We start from the raw sequence: 17,865 nt of genomic DNA, 5'->3' as shown, positions 1-17,865 counted from the left end.
TGATGCTCAGGGTTGAGCATGAGTGAGTTGTGGAGGATGAAGACAGAAAGGTGGGCAGGGGTCAGAACTTATGCTATGCTTACAACGGAAACACTATCCTCTAGGCTAGGGTTTTACAGACATATTCAGGGAAAAGAGTCCTTGAGAGGCCCTTTGTAAAACAAACAAAACGCTGATATATTTAACTCTTTCTTATGTACTGGAAATAACTTTCCTAGCAGAAACTCTGACTGTGTTCTAGGTTATCAATATAAAATCACAACCACAAGCATAGTCACATCAGAATACATGAGATCCATTGTTTTTTTGTTTTTTTTTTGAGTTTTTCCCTTGATGTTTGTTTATTGCAGATCAATCACCAGCAAGAAGGAAAGAAGAGAAAGGTGACAGAAATTTCAGAAAATTTTAGGCAAGAAAAACTGAAAAATGAAACAATTCAATCCATTAACTTGATTCTTTCTGTAAACTAAGAAAAAGATGGTCAATATTTGACTTTAGCTAAAGGCACTTTCCTGTACTCCCCAGGTCTATAGATTTCTTGGTAATCTAGTTTAAAAAGTACTTCTGGATGCAGTAAGCAACTGAAATTTTTAAAGGGGTCCCAATATCAAGGCCAGTCCACTCCTTGTCAGGGGAGAGACAGGTATGGGAGGTCCTTAGACAAAGGACATCTGACAGAGAATCAGAAAATAGAACTAAAATGTGGAAGCTGGAAAGGTAGCCAATGTTACAGTAATCTGGGGGCTTCCCTAGTGGCTCAGTAGTAAAGAATCCGCCTGCAGTGCAGGAGACACAGGAGACACAGGTTCAATCCCTGGGTCGGGAAGACCCCCTGGAGGAGGGCATGGGAACCCACTCCAGTATTCTTGCCTGGAGAACCCCATGGACAAAGGAGCCTGGTGGGTTACAGTCCATGGGGTCACAAAGAGTCGGACATGACTGAGCGACTGAGCACGCATGCAAGTTACAGTAATCTAGAGGACCAGGCAGAGGAAGAATGGGAGAAAGAGGGTACTTCAAGGATTAAAGGACTATCAGGCTATTTGGAGCTAATCCCATTCATGACGAATATGCCAGGAAACTGTCAATCTGCTTCCCTGGGTCCAACGCAGAGTTGTAGGAGTGTAAAAATATATTGGATAACATGGTCAGTGACAAGATTCAGAGTTAACATTCTTCTGGAAGATGGATGGGGTGGGGCTAGAAAGGCAACAAGATAATCAATCTAGGAGAGAGGGAATGTGGCCCTGGACTAGGATGTTTCCCTGGAGACTAGAAAGGAGTCATGGTGATAATCAAGAAGCTTTTGGGGATGAGGAAGCCACTGGGATAGAGAAGTAACCTGGGCAAGACAGAGGAAGGAATCCTGGATGGCTCCTAGGTCTTGGACAACTAGGTGAGTATAGTAGTACCAGTCACTGAAATGGGGAGAGCCTGGAGGGAAAACAAGTCTGGATAGGAAGTGGAGTGGCGGGATGAGTTAATTTGGGGTCCTGGCAGATGCAGGGTGGCTTTGGGGTGTCCAAGTGGAGATACCTTCGACTCAGAGTTACCTGCACTTAAAAATCTTCAGTTCAGGGTTCAGGTATACATCTGGGGTTTATCACAATGAAAGTAATAGTGAAAATCATGAAAATGGATGGCAGTCATCCCAGGTAAACATATAGAATAAGAAGAGGGGAGGGGTGGGAGGAGCATGAGGGTGGGAAATGCCAGTTTTAAGGGGTACAAGGGGAAAAGGAAGCACACGAAGAGGAGGCAAGAGGGGAGAGATTTAGAAGGATGCCAACAAAAAACAGGTCAACAGACTACTGGAAAGGTCACTAAAAATTAACCCTACAAAGTATTCAACTCAAACCATTGTGTTGGGAATAGTGGAAGCAGTTTCAGGGGAATGTTATGAGCAGAAGTCAGGAAGTGTAGGCAGGGAGACAGGACAACAATTTTCTCTTGAAGTTTGTCCCAGGAATAAACGTGCCACTCTCGGAGCTTGGCTGAGCTGATGGTCACAGGGTCCTTGCAACTCTGGCATGCTGTCATCGCATGAAACTGGCCCTGGAGATGTCCTCGAGCCCCTTTTAGCTCTCGTGATAATTTTCCTTTAGTGGAACTAAGGTTCCTTGTCTAAGAACCGAAGCCTCTGATTTGACTGATCAAAGTTTATCACATGCATTGAAGCCACCTACTTGGCAGATGTAGTGAGATCTGGGCCCAGGACAGGATGCTAGGGCGTGGGAGGGGAAGAGAGCAGGTGGTAACTATGCAGATAGCATGCCTAGCAGAGGAGTTTGTTACATTTTCTATTTGTCTCTCAAAACAATTTTATAGGAATCACAAAAGCAATCTTATCATGGTTCTAGAAAAAGTTGGGATGTAGGGTAGGGATTTCCACAGCTGTTTTTATTTCAAAGGCAATCTGATAAGACCATCAGAAGCCATTCAGAAATGGGTAATTCTACACACTTCAATAATTCAGATCGCTGTCAAAACATTGGGTGTTTTTGAAGCTATTGTTGTTTGTTTGCTGTTTACTAGTATGTAAGGAGTTGGCAATCATTTGGAAAACTCCTCATAGGCTGAACAAATACCAAAAAACTTCAGATGAGAGTGATTTGCTATTGCTTGTTTCAAAGATTTTTCAGGCACATCTTTACTTGATTTCTCAACAACCTAGAGGACAGGCAAAGGAGGTACAATTGCCCCTTTGGGTAGGAGGTAACTGAGATCTGTAGAGGGAGAGATTTGCTGGAGGTTCACAGCAATTCATTGCTACCCCAAGATCTAGAATTCAGGTCTCTTAACTGCAGCCCAGTTTCCCTATTCCAAACTGACAGATCAGCATCAACAGTTATCTGATGAATTGGAGCAGCGTAGATAGGCAACTTGGCTAAATCAACCTAATATTCCTACTTTAATCTCAATTCCAGAATTTTGGCCTGAATTACTCAAGGCTCTACTTCTCTTGGCCTTGGAGAAGTGTATTTTTCTTTTATTTTTTTTATTGGTGTATAATTGCCTTACAATATCGTGCTAGTTTCTGTTGTACAGCAAAGTGTACAGACATACACACACACACACACACACACACACACACACACTATATATATATATATATATAAATATATATATATAATCATGTTTTTTGGTTTTCTTTCCTTGTAGGTCACCACAGAGCACTGAATAGGATTCCCTGTGCTATACAGTAGGTTCTCATTAAGAAGTGTATTTTTCTTGAATTATCTTTCCAGTTAAATTTTCTCTACTAATTGTTAGCACTCCTTTTTGCTTTATGCTGTGTAGACTTGACTTGAAATGCCACAGGGATTTTGTTGGGTTTAAAGACGAAAGAAATCTTAAGGAGCCAGCAGCAAGCCAGTCATAAAATCAATCCAAACTTTCGTTGGTGTTTCTTTCTTTCTCCATCTATCAGGTTCCCGCTTTATATTAGTAAGATTGAAATTGAAATAAGCCTATTGCTGGTGGATTCATCTGTCACTTTCCTTGAAACTGGTGAACCCCATACGTTAGACAGTGATAGGAAAATACTGCCATTGTCTGTTAAGGAGTCTATGACATTTCAAGGCAAGAATGAATATATGGAAGAAGAAACTTATTTCTTCTTTACTAATGAAAGGGAAAGCCTGGAAGTGAATGATATGGGTAGGTTAAAAAAAAACAAAAAACCTTTACGTAACTTTTTTGCTGGGAGAGAAGACTGCGAAGCACATTTTCCAGGAAGTGTGGGCTGCGACGATTGTGCGCTCTTAACTAATCCTGAGTAAGGTGGCCACTTTGACAGTCTTCTCATGCTGCCTCTGCCACCTTCTCAGTCAGAAGACATCATTTCAACTCTAACGCAGCATGATCGAAACATACAGTCAACCTTCTCCCCGCTCCGTGGCCACTGGACCACCTGTCAGTATGAAAATTTTTATGTATTTACTTACAGTTTTTCTTATCACCCAGATGATTGGGTCAGCGCTTTTTGCTGTGTATCTTCACAGAAGATTGGACAAGGTAAGATGAACCATGGGTCTTCATTAACTAAATTTAGGGTTCTTATTGATGTGTGGGTTGGTTGGATTTAGTGCTACCCAAATGATGGACAATGTTAAGAACCCAAATAGATAAATGGTCTCGTCGCATAGTGGTTGTGGTCTAGTTAGTGAGATATTCTATTCTTTTCTCTGGTCAAGACCCTTGACTCTGGAGTTAGACTGCTGGGTTCAAATCTTGACTCAATCCCCTACTCGTTTTCCGATCCGGGCAAGTTATTTTACATTTCTATGCCTCAGTTTCCACATCTGAGAAATGGGGATGATAATGGTACTCATCTCATAGATTAAATTCAAGCTAAGACCAGAACCAGGCACAAAATAAGCACTGTGGAGACATTAGCTATAATGATTTGTTTATGTTTTGCTTAAAAAGTAAACTTTTTTTTTTTTTCTGATGGAGACAACTATTTTTCTTCTAAATTTTCAACTAGAGAAGGAAAGCATCAATTTGACCTGAAAATTCATAGTGCTTCGGGTTAACATAGGCATAGAGAAGTCCCCAATTTGCAACTTTTAGTGGAAGTGGTGGTCTCTGTATAATTCTCAAATGCTGATTGTAGTTGTAAGCTGCTCAGTTTCTCTCTGAGATGTTGTGCATTCTTGAATAGCCAGACTTGTAGAACAGAAGAGTGGAGTAAGTTAGTAGGTTGCTCTACATTCTTAAGAAAATGTTACCATTAGGATTTATTCTGTTTCCATGTGTTTACTCCTCTCCAGTGACAAGCATTATTGGCTGTGTTGACAAAATATCAATCATGGATGAAAAAGAGAAATTTTATCAATTATTTGTCTGGTCTGGATGTGGGAATTGTGGATGCACAGCATCTGGAGACTGTGTTTTCTCAGGGATGTGCAAGGGGTCTTTATTGAGCCGCCAACCTTGAATTACGACCATAAGATTTTCTAGCAGGATAAGGTGGGGCAGGCAGAATTGAGGCAATTCACTGGGTTACTACAAATTTTAGGTTTCACTGCTGAGAAAAGAGTGGGATTCTGTGTCTGGTTGTTTGTTCGTGGGCTGGTGGGCTCTGCTAATCAAATGCCCTGCCAATCAAATATTTCCCCTACCCTCAATAGGGGAAATATTGACCTGGGTAGATCCCTGGGTGGGGAAGATCCTCGGGAGAAGGGAATGGCAACCCACTCTAGTGTTCTTGCCTGGAGAATTCCATGGAGAGAGGAGCCTGGTGGGCTACAGTCCATGGGGTCGCAAAGAGTCAGACACTACTGAGCGACTAACACATACACACACAGAGACTCAAATTTACCCTGGCACTTGGGTGTTCTCTTAATGACAGTGAAAGCTGCTGGCTAACTGGACCTTGTTTTGAATCTAAAACTGCAATATGAATACAAGAAAATGGCACAGAATTTGTAACCAAGTGACTTCCATACATTTAATTATTTTAGGACATCAGAAAATAAAATATCTCAACTTTTGGAATGAAAGATGATTTCTTTAAAAATGTAAATGCTTTTTGCAAATACTAAAGTTAAAAAGAGAGAGATGTAATTAGACTTTGAGTAATTGACACGCATTGCAAATCCCCCTCTTTTTATAAAGCACTGGATCACAAATGTTAAAACTAAGTGGGCAAATTAGCTCACCAGAAAACTATTTTATAGATTGTGTTTATAATGACCTATCGTTATTGAAGCAATGGGAAATATGACCATTAAAGAATGTTGCTGCTAATATACATGGAAAAATGTACAATTTGTGATGAAATTTCATTAGAATAGCTATGATTTCTACCTAGTGTTTCAGGCAACATCACATTTTCTTTGCTGGCTTTTGTAGATTTTTTAAACTGCTAATACTAAATATCACTAATTCAGTATCATTGCTTAGTCGCTAAGTAGTGTCTGACTCTTTGCGACCCATGGACTGTAGCCTGCCAGGCTCCTCTGTCCATGGGATTTTTCCACTAAGAATACTGGAGTGGGTTGTCATTTCCTTTCAAGGGATCTTCCCCACCCAGGGATTGAACCTGCGTCTCCTGCATTGGGAGGCGGATTCTTTATCATTGAGCCACCTGGGAAGCACCAGTCCAGTGTACTAATGTGTTATCATTCCCCATTTATATTCGCAAAGCCCTCCTTGTGTTGCTGAGGCCATGGAAGTGATTGTAGAGGCAGACATCATTAGCTGCCTTCTTCAAAATTACAATTTCTCATGTCCCTGTCATTTCAAAAATAGATAGAAGACGAAAGGAATCTTCATGAAGATTTTGTGTTCATGAAAACGATACAGAGATGCAATAAAGGAGAGGGGTCCTTATCCTTACTGAACTGTGAGGAAATTAGAAGCCGGTTTGAAGACTTGGTCAAGGTAAGGACCTCAGTCGTTGGGAAAAATATCATTGAAAAGTTTTGGAGGGGGGAACCTGCTAGGTTGGTAAACTAAAACCTAACCATGTAAAAGTTTAAACATGTGTCAGGTATATGCTATAGATACAGGTAGACATACATATGTACACACGTGTATATGGGTGTGTATATGAAAAAGCAAAATTGAAGCCAAAACCCTATGGTTAAAAGGGAAAGGAAAGTTTAAAGTGTGCTTGCTCATAGGAATGCCCTTAAGAAGAACAAAAAAGGCTCTCTGGAGAAAATACACACTTTCCTGGGCACATTCACATATGCATGCGAGCTCAGACAGGCAGATGCCTCGGGGGGAAAGGATGAAGTCCACCACCTTGCTTTTTGCATTTTCTTATCTTTCCATCCAAATCTTAGTGCCTTCCCACTGAGGACCCAGGGTCTGGTCCCCATTTCCCAGGGAAGCACTAAACACTGGCCACTGCAGTGTTGGCAGGCCACCAGTTAAGGGTTTGCCTTCACTGGGGGTGATGGGGACTTGTGAGCACTGATAGACTCTTAACATGTGAAGGAACGCTTTGCTTCTCTCATGATGGAATTTCAGGTACCACGTAAGTAAGATCTTTTCCTTTTACTGTGAGGAGAGGTGTGGGCAATGGGTGATGGACTGTCTCAGTGCCACTCGAACCAGACTCCATAGAATACCCCCTGCTCATGGAGCCAGTCTGCTCTACGGCCAATCAAGACCCAAGGCAGAGAGTTTGAAGTTGTCTTGCCCAACAGACTGGTGCCCAGCATTAAGTCACTGCAGTGGTTCATGTTGTTGTTGTTTAGTCGCTAGGTTGTGTCCGACTCTTTGTGACCCTATGGGCTGTAGCCCACCAGGCTCCTCTGTTCGTGGGATTTCCCAGGTGGAATACTGGAGTGGGTGGCCACTTCCTTCTCCATCAGTGACCTATGATGGGTACCTAAAGCAAGAGTTTTGGGACAGTTTACTGAGGATGTGCCTACAATATTAATCCCATCGTCGTAGACAAGGGGTCTAGGAGCTCTTTCTCCAGAACAGCATCTAGAAATCGTTGTGCCTGTTTCCCCCTCAGAACAAAGTTAAACATCTTGGGCCCTCAGGGGACTTGGGGGTTGTGAGTAGGAGGCCACATCCAGGCTGAGGACAGTGCTGTGCCAGGTGGGTGGGTAGCTAGAGAAACCAACAGGAGTTCTCAGATACAGATAATGTGTCATTTAACCCAGGAGTGGAAGGGCCCGAGATCTTATTTCTGAGCTTTTTCCTGTCCTCCTATACTGTCCCTGGTATATCATTTAATCCAGTAGTGAGGACTCTGGGAGCTTATCCCTGAGTCACCTATGGAAATCAGAATGCAGCTCAAATCTGTGGCTGGCTTTTAGGTTCTCCACAGGAGTACAGGTTTTAGAGGAAGACTCCTAACTCTTTACATGCAAGGCTTGGAAATGATTTGAGCTTCTCTGGTTCCTTGAGGCTTCTGGCCAGTATCACAGAATATTGGAAGGTGTTGCAAATTTAAACGTGAATAAATCCACTTTGAGATCAATGCTTAGCATATTAAATGTGCTTGACTGTGTGATCTTGAGCAAATGACTTCACCTCTCTGGGCCTCATTTTTCTCAGTTATCCTATGAGAGGGCTGAGATGTTCCGCCAGGCACTACCAGCTTCGACATTCTATAATTCTCAGATCAGCCGCCAGTTCCCCCAAAGGCATTGAGAATGGTTGTTGGTTTCTTCCCTCCCTCTTACTGAGAGTTTACTGTTGTATTCCAATATCTCATGGCTATATTTCCGGTCAGATATGCAAAGCTTCCCAAATCAGCTACCAGGAGAAAAGCAATGAAAAAGTCAGTTTGGTCTCTCTGCTTATACTTGCATGAAAAAAATGGCAGCTCCCGAGTTTCATATTCTGAAAAGGCAGACCTTCCCAGGCATGTCCACCAGAGTGCCTCCTGTGAAACAGAGGAAGCCTCTTGCCTCCACTGCTGTGGGGTAGAATCCGAGTCAATGTCATCTGCACCTCCGATGCCCACGACAGTCGGACCCAAAATACTCCAGCTCCCCCTCCTCTTCCAATGACTGACCCCACTCCAATATCCATGCCATGAAACTTCTCATTCTAAAACAAAATATTTTAGACTTCTTTTTTTTAACCCAACAGGCCAACAACAAAATAACCCCAAATTAGATCATTTGTATTCTTAGCTAATGTTAACAGGCTTCCCTTCTGGGTCACAATCTGACTACTCCAGAGCAACCTAAAGTTTGAATCTCAGGAACGGATGTTCAAAATCATCAGATCCAATTATCAACCCAGAGCTGCTGCTTCTCCCCACAGTCTCTACCCAGCAGTCCCTCCATCTCTGTTGGAACGCCTCTAGTGACAAAGAGCTAATTCCTGAGGCAGGTAGAACCGAGCTGTCACTCTGGGCAGAAGATGGGATTCATGGTTGCTATTAGGTAAATGGAGGCAGCATTTTAACTAGTATAATTTCACATTAAATCTTCCTCCCCCCCCCAACTGCCTGTTAGAATGATCAGTTCCTGGATTGTCTGCTGGCCAATGCCCACGATGTCTTTGATAAGGTCAGAGCATCTCCTTTTCGAGTTAAAGATCAACCTATCCAGCCCTGCCAATAGAGTTCCCACTAAGAGAGAAATAACTCCTTCTAGATTTTCTAAAATCAACTTTAAAAAGTCTGTCAGTTGAGGTGGGGATTGAAGCAAGAGAAGGGGGAAGGCTCTGGGGTGTGTGGCTGGGGGAAAGTTCACAGAAAGGCAAGGCCGGACGCATAAAAGACAAACTTTGCTGACTTCACATTTTCATGTTGGCCAAGCCCTGACACCAGGGCAACCACCTAGTCTAAAAGTATCTCGACTTCGATCATCACACTCCATCTTTTGAAAAGACACGAAATACTCTTTTGTTGGCTTATTATCTTACAAACATTTTCCTGTCGCCGCACTTTCAAGCCACCACCCTTGAGCTCAAGTGGAAAGTTGAAGCTCTGAGCCCCATGCAAGCATTTTGAGGCGCAGGTTGCCCATTAGGCTCCATGACTTATACTCTCACACCTGACACCTGAGCCCCTCAGTAGTAACAACACTAATTCCTTTTAAGGGAGGAACAAAAAGGAGGGGTGCTGTGGAAAATTGACTCCAGGAACAGGAAGGATCACAAGCCTTTGATTATCCAAAGATGTGAAAATATTATTGCCTTCCTCCTTTGTGCTCAGAGCAGAGGGTGATGGTGTGGGTTAAGCCCTGCCTCAGAGTGTGATCTCATAGTTTCTACTCTTGGCTTCAGCCTCAGACTCCTTGGGTGACCTCATGCCTGCCAGTTAAGCCCACCAGACCTTTTATTCAGTATCTTTAAAATGGCAACAGCAGCCTTTACTACCTTCCAGACTGTGTAGACGACACTCTCTGCTAGCTTTCGTAAGGGCCTCTAACCATCCTGCAGTTGCTAGTGAGAAGCAACCCCTTAAGAAGTACTGTGTTTGCCTTGGAATCTCAGCTGCACTGAGACATTACTTAGGTTTCTTCTATGTAGATTATTCTAAATAAGAACAGGCCACACGAGGCAACCAACAACAAGAGAATCTCTTCAGCCCATTGAAATGGACAACAAAATTAAAAAATGTCTGAGGGTCTTTTCAGGGTCTGGGATTTCTTCCCAATGTCAAACTTACTACTTCCATTTCCTAAGAGGTTTCAGACTAAGTTTATTCTAATAGATACACATCATTTTTATGTTTATTAACATTCTATCTACCAGTTCCCAAGGAAGAATCAGCTCCTCATTCAGCATTATTTGTCGATATCTCTCAGAGCTGGGGAGGTTGGGGTCAGAGGAGGGGTCAGGATGGCAACCTCTGGCCTGGCACAACAACAGAGCCCAAATTCTGTCTCAGGTCTACCCCTGGGCTTTCTGGGCTGTCAGCTCATCTGTCAAAACCCTGGGCTCTGAATTACAGTAGGATGGAATTAATGACAAGCTCAGAGTCTATACGATAATCCTGACCAGAAACAGACAACAGAGTAATGACAGATGTCAAATGCATGCAACCTCTCTCTAAAGGCCCTGCCAGAGTTCCTGTCAAAATGACCTTTTGCTATGATTCTTATTTTAGGATATAATGCAAAACAAAGAAGTAAAGAAGAAAGAAAAAAACTTTGAAATGCACAAAGGTAGGTTGCTCTTTACCATTCCTATGAATACTTAAAAGCAAAAAGGAAGCTTTAGGCTGATTGTATTGAACAACGCCAAGCTGAATCAGGGAACCTTTAGCCCTGGAAATAAAGCAGGAACATGGCTGCGAAATCAACATCTTCCTTGGTGCCTGTTACTTGGAAAGGATTTGTGTGGACATATTTACAGGGAAGGCTGTGCTCCTTTAGTGCTGACAATACCAAGTATGAAGAAATTGTATTATTTTCAACACTTTACAGCAACCATACAGCCTAGCGCCACCTACGGAGGATAAGATGACCAGACAGTCGGCATTTGGTAGTGGTGCCATTCATCACTCAATGATGACAGTTTTTCATGGGGAACCACAGCCAGTAGAACCTCAGGGATCAAGAAGTGATTCAGTATGACAGCCTTGTTCTTTGCTCTATTCTTGATGTCTGAGCATCTCAAACATCCCAGAGTTGAAGGGACTTCTTGACGGTCCTCAAATCTCATACCATTCCCAGGTCATGAATCTCCTTCACACTAGCACTAACCATCTTCCCTCTGAACAAACATGCCTAGACACCTTCTAGCTCATAAAGCAACCTGGGCCATCTTTGAATGACTCTAATAATTAAAAGAAGGTTACTATATACTCAAGAGAAGTCTTTTCTTCTCTGGAGTTGAAATTTATTCTTGTAATCTCCATTCACTGAATCGACTTCTGATCTTTGGGGCCATACTAAGCAAAGTATATAATTCCTCTTCTATACAGCAGCTGTCCAGATGTTGAAAATGGCAATCATGGCCCTGAGCCTTTTCTTCTCCAGGATAAACCTCCTCAGTGTCTTCCACTGTTCCCCCTTTCCAGGATTTTTCTTTCTTTTTCTGGACACACTGACTTCCCTTTTCCTATTAGAACGTAGCACCCAAAACCAATATAATAATTCCTGGGGTGACCTGAGCAGCTGAGTACAGGAGAAATGGAGTGTTGGTAGATGGGTGTTGTTAGAGAGACTACTATATCACAAAGTCAGTGTAAAGATGGTATGGCTTGTACAAATTTAATATACACAAAGAAATGCATTCATACATATAGAGATACAGATACTGTTCTCTGAGGCAAAGAGCTTGCTTTAACTGTTGGTCTGATTGCTAGGGGTTGCCTGATTTCCATGAAGGCTTTGCTTTCAGAATGACTGTAAAATATGTTGAGTGATACCAAATTGTTAATTGCCATGAAATTTGAGGAACGCAGTTCATGTGGGTGCTGCCTAGCAGCCTTTGAGAAAATGATATACTTAACAAAACTGATCATTTAGGTCACACAACTTGACTCAGTATTTATAGGACACCTACAAGATGTCCAGCTCCAAGCTCATTACTGGGAAAAAAAAGGAACTTCCATATCATGTCCGCACTTAGAAGATCAGCACAGCTAATTAAGGAGCAAGTCTACACGAGAAACGGTTGGAGGCAGATATACTGTGGCCAGTGCTTGACCAAATCAGGCACCGTGAGCATCTTACTAGTTAAGTGTGTAGGCATGACCTTGGGGCTCACTAAGATGACCAATGGATGGGAGCTTTCTTAAAAATAAGATTCAAAATGTGTTTAAAGAGGATCATTTATCTTTAGCCCATGTCAATCTATGTAAAGCGAAGTCAAGTACTGAACTACTCTTGGAAGAATTGGGCTCAGTGGAAATAATCAATTCAATTGTTTAGATTTTAGAAACAAACTTTGCCCTCTGTGGGAGGGATTTCAGGCCATCTTATGCTTCCTTTCACATAATCTGTTTAAGTACAGTCTCTATGATTCAGCTGCAGAACTAGACTAAATTGTTTGGTGGCCAGTTTCGTGTTTCTTTGGCCTGACAGTTGGCCTTTGGTTTCATTTCAGGTGATCAGGAGCCTCAGATAGCGGCACATGTCATCAGTGAGGCCAGTAGTAAAACAACCTCTGGTAAGTCCAAAGCATCTGCACATCAGTCACCTGAGTGAGGGGCAGGCTAGGAGGCTACAGTTGGGCAGCCTAACGATTAGGCTCCTCTCTTCCTTTGGGGCCCAATTTACAAAGCTCCCCAGACACGTCTCATGCGCTTGCCTTTGTCTTCAAAGTGGGCTCAAATGCACAGATGGGACTTAGAGGGACAAAAGGCAGTGGAAAGCAATCCTGATGGACTCATTAGGTTCCTGCTCTGTGGCTGATTCTGAATTATGAATTACTGGGTGGAGGGACCATTATGCTGACAACATAGAAGAGGTGGCAGGTAGTGACCTCTTGACTGGGAGCATCCCTCATTCTAACCCCTCTTCACTGTGTGTAAATGGGCCTCAAGGGGTATTTCCTGCCATCTTCCAATCCCTGTATGATTAATCCCCACCTCTTTGGGGCCAACCTTAGGGAAATTAAAGGTAAAATCATTCTGCAAAGATCAATAGGTGCCGGGACGTTAGATTTTCCAATGAAGTAACAATAGATGACATACTGGAATCTTTTCAACTCTGAATGATTTTTCTTTCCATATATGTTCTGCCATGATTCTAGCCCTCAGATCTTTTTTCCCAAATCTGTACCTCATACTAACTGGTGTTGGAGAATGTGGCCCCTCTGATAAACGGATGGAAATATACACATTAGCATAAAATCTCCCATCTACATAAATGCAGGCCAAGAGCATTAGAGCAGTCTTTGAAAATTTCAGCACAGTGCTCTGGAATGGAGTTCTAAGCAGTGCGTGTGTGTGTGTGTGTGTGTGTGTGTGTGTGCGTGCGTGTGCATATGCATATGCATGTGTGTGAGACACAGAGAAACAGAAACCAAGAGAGAGGAAAGGAGATACAGCCTCATCTCTGAGGTGGCTTGGGCTTCTCAGTGGGCATAACACATAGGTGGCTATCCCGGATCATGGAGTAGGAGCGCTGGATAGAAAGGTTTTGAACACTGAGGCTTAAGAACCATGACTGCCACTTGCTGGGTGACCTTGGGCAAGTCCCTTTACCTATGCAGCAGTTTCCTGTCTCACTTACTTCACAAGGTGACTCTGAGCATCAAATCAGCTAATATGGAAGAAAGTTATTCTGTCAAGCACTGTACAAATCTAAAGTGTCATTCCTTAACTGACTTCCCTGTAGCTGTCAGAAGAGTAACATAAAGCCCTTTTTGAATAACACTTACTCCCACAATGTTTCGTAATTCTGCCAGTACCCCTTTCTCAGAAAATACACTTAGGGGAGAGTATCACAACCATATCAACATGTCCAGGGTGTTCATCCACATGATACTCTCTCATCTGGATGGGATGGATGCCAGCCACAGAGACACCTCTTAGAAGAATAGCTTGCCTTGGATAGATGTCATGGTGCTCCCACATTCTGTCAAAAGGTCCATGATGGCTCTTGATCCTAATGTAGTTGACAGTCTGCAGCCCAGTAGGTTTGCAGAGGATCAGATGAGAAGAGAGTCACATTTCTTACCCCACCCCAGCCACAAACCTCCCAGACCTACTTGGTCATGCTGCTCTAATCCTGACCTACCTCTTACAGCAAGGACAAAAATTAGGTAAGGACTTGATAACAATAAACCTTGTGGACAGAAAGATAGGGAAACTGCTCATGTTTTCTCAGATAGTCTAAAAGTGAACACATCATAATGAAGCCTTTCTAGAGTGGTCTGGAGGCCCACGCAATGTCAAGTATTTCATGATGCCTTTCCTGATTACGGAAGGGTGAGACTGAACAGGTGGCGTCTTGTACCCTGATAGGCCTAAGACCACCAAGCAGGAGTGAAAAAGAAATAGCTCAAGGAAGCAAACGCATCAGTACTTTCAGTTCTCCCCACCCCACCCCCCGCAGCCTTGCTCTCTGTGGGAGCTGAGATTTGAAATCGGCTGCACACACTACTTTGAACCCACTCAACATCTCAGCTGAGAAAATGGCACATTGTTGGTGGGTACTCTGGCTTAGCCACAAGAATACAGGCACTTTCAAGTTGGTGGCGCCCACTACAATGGGAAATCAAAACACACAGTGAAATGACAGGTTTATTTTCATACTTCCTTGCCTAATTTTAGTCGTTGCTGTGGGAGGCAGATTGGGTTTGCAAGAGCCCGATCAGGTAGGAAGAAATGGGGGTCTTGTCTTTGCTCTATGCTGCAGCTGAGTGAGACAGATCAGCAAGTCTTTGACTTTAGAAAATTCAAGGAAAGCAAGATATGAAAGTTGATATTAGTAACGCTTTGAGCATTCTGGCACGCATGATTTATGACACGGGATTTTTTAAGTCATTCGCACTGGCTGAAGTTCAAGGGTCAATTGGCTTTAAGAGTTTTTAAGCGGAGAAGGAAACTCCCTTTGCTCGGTTACTTGAGTTAGTCTGCACAGCGAGTCTCAGAGAGGTTGACTTGCCCAAGCTTGAATAAGATCTGGATTGGAACCCAGCTCTGTCCAACAGTGCAGCCCAGGCTGGTTGGTCAGCCGTGGCTCCTCCATAGTCTCTGAGGGCTGGAGGGGTCCTTTAGACTCCCTGACGCCACAAACTTGCCTTCCTGTATGAAGCCAGTATCCAGTATGGAACTCTATTGTCTGTGAGAATCTGAATCATGTATGCACAACCTCACCACGGCTTTCCCCCTTCTCCATTACAGTTCTCCAGTGGGCCCCCAAAGGATACTACACCCTAAGCAACAACCTGGTAACCCTCGAAAACGGGAAACAGCTGGCCGTGAAAAGACAAGGATTCTATTACATCTACACCCAAGTCACCTTCTGTTCCAATCGGGAAACTTTGAGTCAAGCTCCATTTATAGCCAGCCTCTGCCTGAAGTCCCCAAGTGGATCAGAGAGAATCTTACTGAGAGCTGCAAACACCCACAGTTCTTCCAAACCATGCGGGCAGCAATCCATTCACTTGGGAGGAGTCTTTGAATTGCAATCGGGTGCTTCGGTGTTTGTCAATGTGACTGATCCAAGTCAAGTGAGCCACGGGACGGGCTTCACATCATTTGGCTTACTCAAACTCTGAACGGTGTAAGCCAGCAGGCTGCGGCTGGGCTGATGCTGGTGGTCTTCACAATCCAGGAAAGCAGTTAAGACAACTTCCCCGTTGAACTGCCTATTTATAACCCTAGTATCCTCCTGACGGATAACTATTTATTATACATCCCAAGGCATGTAGGGCTGCAATGAGTAAATTACTGGGCAGGGGAAACCCCAACAGGCCCTGATCCATAAGAGCTTATATTCTGAAGCAGCAACCCCACTGACACAGACATTCAGAGTCCTGTGAAAAGACACCATTATGCACAGCTCGAATTTGAGTAAACAGCAGAAAATTAGCCAAGTTTAGTTTTGTTTCTTTGCATGCAGTGTCTTTCAGTGGAGGATGTATTTGATTTCTCAGTGAAGATGCTGAAGGGAAACGGGGAGCTTCAGCTCACATTCAATCATGGTGGATTCTGGGTCCCTGGTGCCCTGGTGGAGATGGGGCAGACTTTAGGAAGTATAAGGCAGTAGAGAACCAAAACCCTGCCCCCACCAGCCACCCTGACACTCATTCTCATCCTCTCTTTCTCTCCTACATACACACACACACACACACACAGAGTCAGGCAGTTGCTCATCAAGTATCTTATTTCAACCCTGTTCCTGTCTCCACTACTGTTGATGGGGTGGGGGGTGGGGGGAAGAGAAGTCAGCTCTGAGGCTGCACACTCCTCCCTGAGAAATGACTGTATTTAAAGGAAACCTATTGTATCTACCTGTAGTCCTCATTGTTTCCAGAATGAAGTTGTGATTATCTTATTTATTTTTTGAATAATAAAGATCTCTTAACATGATTGTTGTTACTTTGCATCTGAAGCCCCAGGCAGGGGTGTGAGTTTGGGGGAGAGGAAGAGTGTGGTGTTTTCAGAAACTTGGTTCTGAAGCTTGTGACACCACAAAATATCTTGGTGAAAGTACACTCCCTGGAGGGCTGTGATAGCCTCTGATGGATGACAGGGGAGCTTAGCCAGTGAGAAACTTGCTCTGGAAATGTTGCTGCTGCTGCTGCTGCTAAGTCGCTTCAGTCGTGTTGGACTCTGTGCGACCCCATAGATGGCAGCCCACCAGGCTCCCCTGTCCCTGGGAGTCTCCAGGCAAGAACACTGGAGTGGGTTGCCATTTCCTTCTCCAGTGCATGAAAGTGAAAAGTAAAAGTGAAGTCGCTCAGTCCTGCCTGACTCTTAGAGACCGCTCCTCCGTCCATGGGAGTTTCCAGGAAATGTTGCAGGGGATTGCAGAGAGGCTGGGTTTTCTTCTCAATTAGTCACACCTAAGTGAAGCTTAAAAGAGAAGCAGTTGCTTATCTTTTTAATAGCTGTCGAAGTGGTTCCACCTTAGGTAAGAGGACATGGAGCAGGGACCAACCGAGGGGAAGCATTCGTCCCTCGGTCTCAGTTGGAGGTGACAAGACTGAGGTCACCTCCAATTGAGGGGGTTTTCACACAAGACGCCCAGAGTGGCTTCATCTGCCTTACCAGTAGAGGGCCCTTCCTCTGGCAAATACAAGCAGAAAAATATTACTGTAGCAATAAGAATGAGGCTGAGGAGAGGTCGGTACAGTTCTTGGCTGCTGGTCCTGCTCTTTGGTCCTCTGGACAGCACAATCCCTTCTTGGCTGAGTGACTCAGAAGGCCTTAGAGCATGAATTTCTAACATGAGGCTGAAGAGTTGCTGGACAAACTTGCTGGCTTGTGTACTTTCTCCAACAAGGGAAGTTTGGTCTGAGCCTGGGTGACATTGTGGGTTCAGAGATATGTCCACAGTGCTGTCTTGTCCTCTGGAGTGAAGATCCTTCTACACTGTCACTCTCACATGGGAGACTTGAAGGAAGAGGGGCAGAGGCGGGGGCAGCAAGAAGACCCTGGTCCTGATCTTCTCACACGTAGGCCAGGCCCCCATCTTGCTGACGGGAAGGCTTGGCCCAGTCCCAAGAGAAGATAATACACTGGCCATGACTGTCCCCTCTCACAGTTGATGAAAACCCACTGTGGAGCACAGCCTTGGGTGGGCAAGAGGGTCATTAGAAGGGAATTCATGTCCAGGCCTTTCTACACTCACATCCTCTGATTGAAACCTTGTCCCTGCACTTCACCCTGCTTTCTTCTTCTTTGGAAACCATGATGTTCCAGGCTATCTCTACCTCTAGGAACCGAGTGGCTAATAAAATCTGTTATCAGAAGGAATGCTGTAGACACAGAACCTCAAAATTTCTAGGCTATCTCCTCTGCTGCCATGC

The 17,865-nt window shown here is 43.9% G+C and overlaps 1 protein-coding gene across 1 annotated transcript; it reads left to right on the top strand.

The window, feature by feature from the left end:
* Positions 1 to 3,730: 3,730 nt before the first annotated feature.
* Positions 3,731 to 16,406, top strand: CD40LG (CD40 ligand). Its single transcript, XM_005907896.3, has 5 exons — positions 3,731 to 4,017; positions 6,259 to 6,390; positions 10,541 to 10,598; positions 12,487 to 12,549; positions 15,233 to 16,406. Exons 1-5 carry the CDS (start codon positions 3,862 to 3,864, stop codon positions 15,607 to 15,609), a joined length of 786 nt encoding a protein of 261 aa, XP_005907958.1. The 5' UTR covers positions 3,731 to 3,861; the 3' UTR covers positions 15,610 to 16,406.
* The last annotated feature ends 1,459 nt before the right edge of the window (positions 16,407 to 17,865 follow it).

Source organism: Bos mutus, chromosome X (assembly GCF_027580195.1).
Source record: "Bos mutus isolate GX-2022 chromosome X, NWIPB_WYAK_1.1, whole genome shotgun sequence".
Classification (NCBI taxonomy): domain Eukaryota; kingdom Metazoa; phylum Chordata; class Mammalia; order Artiodactyla; family Bovidae; genus Bos; species Bos mutus.
This window is presented reverse-complemented; position numbering and strand designations above follow the sequence as displayed.

What these genes read in the sequence shown, in the direction of transcription:
- CD40LG (XM_005907896.3), top strand. Translation starts at nt 3,862, where the DNA reads ATGATCGAAACATACAGTCAACCTTCTCCCCGCTCCGTGGCCACTGGA. An exon ending in GGTTTGAAGACTTGGTCAAG is followed by an intron (nt 6,391 to 10,540) that starts GTAAGGACCTCA and finishes TTCTTATTTTAG; the next exon opens with GATATAATGCAAAACAAAGA. An exon ending in AAACTTTGAAATGCACAAAG is followed by an intron (nt 10,599 to 12,486) that starts GTAGGTTGCTCT and finishes GTTTCATTTCAG; the next exon opens with GTGATCAGGAGCCTCAGATA.